We start from the raw sequence: 5,091 nt of genomic DNA on the forward strand, positions 1-5,091 counted from the left end.
ACTCCCTTCCTGCAGCCACAGCCCCCAGGAGCTGATTTACCTTCCCAAGAGGGGCAATCCTGCTCTCCAGGACTCTTCCCTCTCTGCACTGCACATCCCAGCCATGTGCTGCTGCTCCTCCCACGAACACTTTGTCCTTCTCTCAACAAACAAGCCCAGCCTTGGGAATGTGAGCRAGGACAGCGTGGATTAATGAGGTCACTGCAACCTCCCGAGCTCTGGCTGCAGCTGCTCAGCCCTTTCCCATCCCTCAGTGGTCACACACACACACAGACCTGCACATCYCCAGCTCTGTCAGCTGACAGAACCATCACTCCTGGCTCCAGATGTTCACACAGCACATCTGGATCTCCAGAGGGCAGYGAGCAGCCCATGAGCCACATCCACTCTTCCCTCTAACCCAGAAACAGCACCAACGTCGAGGTTCATTTCCCCTTCCCCTTTCACAACACAATCCCTTGCCAAAAGGAAGGCCCTGAGGAGATGGCAGGAATGAGTTCTGCAGGAGTTACAGAGTGGGGATGACGTGTGAAAGGATGGCTGGGGAAGCTGCTGTGGCCCCCAYGGCCTTTGAGACAACAGCTCAGCTCCAGTGGGGCTCCAGGACACGCTGGCTCYGTCCCCACAGCCCCATTTCCCAGGAAAAGCTGCAGCTCTGAYGTAGCAGGTGATGCCTGTGAGATCAATCTGAGAGCAAACACGCACAGCCAGCCTGTCCTTCCCCCCCTCTGCCCCAGCTCCATCCCCTCCACGTCAGCCCTGCCACCAGAACAGGACCCTGGGGACTGTCCCTGTGCCAACAAGGTCACATTTAATCAGTGGCTGCCTCCTGGGATGCACTGGTGTGAATTAATAAATCTGTCCCAGCACAGAGCTGCCAGCTGGGAGTGGCCTGGCCCTCAGTGGGCAGTGCCAGGACAGGTGGACAGTCCCCAAGGTGGGCACACACGTCAGGCTGGCAGCACTGTGGTGGCCAAGCTGTGCTCCCTGGTGGCACAGAGTGACCCAAGGCCCAGCAAAGCCACCCTGTCCACTCTGACCAAGCCTTGCCATGTCTTGTTCCTATGTTCAGCATCACTGCAGGTGTTCCAAGGGGGAGATGGCATCCAGCACGTGCTGATGGTCCCAACCTGCCTGCAGCCCATGCCCTGGGGTTGTTCTGGGTGCTAACCAGAGCAAGAGCAGCCAAAAATCCCTGCCAGTCACTGCTGAAAGCTGGGTGTCAGTCAAATCAGTGACAAGGGCCCTGCAGAGCTTTAAAAGACACAAAAGCTGATTTGCTGCATGGCATGTGGAATATTATTCCTGATGCAGATTAATTCCATTAACTCATTCTGTGCCCATTTTGGGGAGATCCTTCCCTGCCTTTGCAGCTTATGGAAAGCACAGAGCAAACACACCAGAGACCCCTTTGTGGGGAGGACACTCAACAGCCTCACCTCGCTCTGGCATTTAAATTTCCTGCCCTCCTGCAATGCCTCCCCCTCCCCAAACCACCAAAACCCCAGAACTCACCTTGTGCCTCATAGCCAGAGTAGGGATGAGCTGCAGCCACRTCCTCCTCCCCAGGGCCCAGGCCCAGAGCTGTCCTGAGCTGAGCCACGTTGACCTGAGCTGTCAGCTCCCCGCTCCTGTCCCCGATCTGCAGCAGAAAAACCAACGGGGTGTGGGTTCAGGGCACGGGGAAACAACCCCAGCCAAGACTCTGCCAGTCCCATCCCAAATCAACCACAGGGATGGACAAGAGAGAGCCTGGAGACACCTGGGACACCCCAGAGCCCAGCTCTGAGTGCTCTCCAGAGCTGCTCCTCAGGGGTAATTCAGGAGATGGTCTGTGTTTGTTGTGCTGCACCTCAGAACTCACCCACAGCCCAAGTGTGCACGTCTGGGCTGTCCTGCAGCCACACAAGGCTTGGCACAGAGCCCTGCAGCTCCCAGCCCCATTCCTCAGCATTTCCATGGTTACTGAACCATCAGCCACGTGGGCAGTGTCACACCAGGGCTCCMAAAGCCCTTCTCTCCTGGCTCCAAGCCATACAACTCCGAGTTGTTCCTAGAGATCTACCCACACAACACTCTGAAAAAAATCTTTTAAAAGTCCACACTTTTCCCAATTCCCACCTCTCGCTGGCCTCAGGCCAAGGAAGCTGATGTTRGGTGTTTGGGAAGAGATTTGCCCAACAGCTTCTACTACAAATGAGTTGTTGTAGGACACAACACCGAATCCTTCCCAAAGTTCAACCAAACCAGAGCAGGGCTGTGCTGCACATCACCAGGGACACAGAGAGGTCACCCAGAACAGCCTCTAATCTTCAGAGGAGCAGCCTGTGAGACAGAGGAGACCTTGGCTGTCCCTGTTCAATGCCTGGCAACAGATCTTTTGTGTCCCCTGCCACAGGCGGCAGCAGGAGCCGTCCTAGAACAAAATCATAAATCCCCAAATTATTTATGACAAAGCCCCAAGCGCCAGTAAAGGCAGGCAGATCAAAGGGCTCATCAGCAGCCATAAACCCCCCTGCCAATTACAGGGGATTTGCTGTTGACATCATCTCCAGAGAAATTACTGTGTCCTGGGTAGCTCTTACAGTCCTTGATGCTCTATTAAATGCTCTCCTGATTTCCACTCGGCTCAGATCATCTCCAAAGCCCTGTGAACAACTGAGGGGAAGCTGAGCAGAGCAGTGATCCTCACACACCCCAGCAGAGCCCTCCTTTCTGCCCTCAGCTTCCCAGAACTGCAAGATGACAGAACCATTCCAGACCTGGGGCATCCTCCAAGGTTTTCAGGTCCACATCTTTCATTCCAGAGGAATTTTGTGAGCAACCTCTGATCACCCTGCAGCAGATTCCAGTGTGGTTACCCCAAAAAGGTTGCATTTGGATTCAAATGTCACCTTGAGATTTTTGTTGGAGGGAAGGGGGAAAGGGTGATGGGAAGTGAGTTGTGAACATCAGTGTGAAAAGGCTGAATTCCACAATGTTTGTCCTGGTGTTTGTCACAGGGACAGCCTGCACTGCTCTGTAATTAATGCTGGGGGGATTCATCAGCCACCTGCAGTGAGGAACCCACTCCTGCCACTCCTGCAGCCACACCCAGCACCCTGGAGTGACAACACTGGGATCCCCACCCTGCTGGCTCTGCCCTCCACACCCCAAAACTCAGGGACCACCAATGCTCATCATCCCACGGCCCCTGAGCCAACACCTCTGAGCACTGAGCCACAGCCTGAGCACAACTGGCAAAGTGAATCTGTCCTAAAATGGACCAAAGAACAGCGTTTTTTCTGTGTGTCTGATCAGTATAATTAAATCTGTAATTAGGCTGCTGTGTCAGCCCTACTCGGAGATTTAGCCAACCTAATAGACAGGCAGGAGAACACCCAGCACACTTACATATGGTGATTTCAATTAGTGCTTCAAGAGGGCAATTTCTTCATCTGGGGAAGACTAAAGAGGCCACGGCCGATTTCCTCAACACACTGAAAAGAGCAAACAATGGCATTCTTGCTTTCTGCACCTCTGAGCCACCTAAACACGGCAGGAAAGCTGTAGAGAGTGGGCAAGGCCAGCTGTGACAGCACCCCAAAGGGTGTGACAGTGGCACAGGGCTGGCTGCAGCCTCTGGGGACATCCAGGGACAGCACCCAGGGCATCAGGACACTGCTGGAGCTCCATCCTGGCAGCTCCAGGGAGAGGAGCAGCTCCTCAAACACCTCAAACACACCCCAGGGTGCAGAGCAGGGCACAGCAGGGTCAGAGCACTCCACCCTTGGGCTCTCCATGGCCAGCAACTGCAGCAGAACCCAGCTGGGATCTCCAAGGACTCTCCTTGTGCTCAGGGGAGTGGGATTTCACAGCCTGGACACCAAGAGGTACCTGGGTGCCCTCACTGCTGGGTGCACAGCACCTTGGCCAGCCAGAGTGAACAACAAGCTCCAGGTCCCTTCTCACCCAGGAAGAGCGGTTAAGAGCAAACCACATCTCCTAAATTTCCTCTAATAAAGGGCAAGGCTGGGAGCCTTCCATCAAAAGTGCTTTCCAGCCAAGCTGTGCAGTTCCTAAGGGCACCACTGAAACAGCACACCAAGGGCTCTCCAGAGCAGTGAGAGGAAGATAACTGCATTAATATCACTTATAAAACAGCCTTGCTTGTCAGCAGGGGTCACAGGTTCCCTCTGATCTGCACCAGCTTCTCTTACCTCCTGGGAGATCTCCAGATGTTTCCTCGCAAAGTGCAGAGCCTGTTCGTGGCTGCCCAGGGAGACGTAGGCATTGCCGAGGCTCCAGCAGGCTCTTCCTTCTCCCACCCTGCACAACAGGAAACTGTCAGAGCACAGAAATTCTGGGCAAAGCCCTGCAGAGCCTTCTGGGGAGCGCTGAGAGCCAGGCTCCCACCTCCACAATGGACAGTGAAGTGTGCTGGGCATCTCAAACTCTTCTTACACTGAGCTCAGCAAGGGCTGGGGATGGATGGATGGATGGATGGAGGGATGCATGGATGGACAGGGATGGAGGGATGGACAGGGATGGATGGATGGACAGGGATGGAGGGATGGATAGCAGCCTGGGCAGTAGGGCTGTACCCACAGGGGCACAATTTCAGCATGGAGAAAGGGCCAGGATGGTTTGGCTTCACTGGTGAGCGCCAGCCTGAGAGGAGCAGGCAGAGCTCCTGTGCAGCCTCCACCTCTCACACCCAGAGCTGCACCAGGGAATGCAAAACCAACAGCCCCGAGCTCACCCAGCATGAAAACAGTGAGGAGAGGATGCTGCAGGCAGGAAAGAGCTCCAGCACTGCACGGCCAGGGTGAGCACAGCCCGGAGCTGAGCAGGGCACAGGGACACATTGGCACCTGCTCCCAGGGCACTGCTGCTGTGCCAGGGAGAGCAGGGGATGTGGAACACACCCTGTGCAGCCCAAACTGGCACTGCTGCTGGTTCTCAGGAGCCAGGGAGAGCAGGGGGATGAGGAACCCACCCTGAGCAACCCAAACCCCCAGCCTGGCACTGCTGCTGCGCCAAGGAGCCAGGGAAAGCAGAGAGATGTGGAACCCACCCTGTGCAGCCCAAATCCCCAGCCTGGCACTGCTG

General features: G+C 55.5%; 1 protein-coding gene across 4 annotated transcripts in view; it reads right to left on the minus strand.

Annotated features, from left to right (window-relative positions):
* Nucleotides 1-5,091, minus strand: part of GPSM1 (G protein signaling modulator 1) — a 62,973-nt gene that overhangs the window by 32,068 nt on the left and 25,814 nt on the right. For all 4 annotated transcript variants that reach the window (XM_057380849.1, XM_057380852.1, XM_057380851.1 and 1 more), the window contains exons 8-9: nucleotides 4,200-4,308; nucleotides 1,516-1,642 (exon numbers count right to left, since the gene is read on the minus strand). In XM_057380849.1, the coding sequence (XP_057236832.1) occupies nucleotides 1,516-1,642; nucleotides 4,200-4,308 (236 nt within the window). The remainder of the gene's footprint in view (nucleotides 1-1,515; nucleotides 1,643-4,199; nucleotides 4,309-5,091) is intronic.

Source organism: Malurus melanocephalus, unplaced genomic scaffold, assembly GCF_030028575.1.
Source record: "Malurus melanocephalus ecotype Western Australia unplaced genomic scaffold, MMel_1.1 scaffold_474, whole genome shotgun sequence".
Taxonomy (NCBI): Eukaryota; Metazoa; Chordata; class Aves; order Passeriformes; family Maluridae; genus Malurus; species Malurus melanocephalus.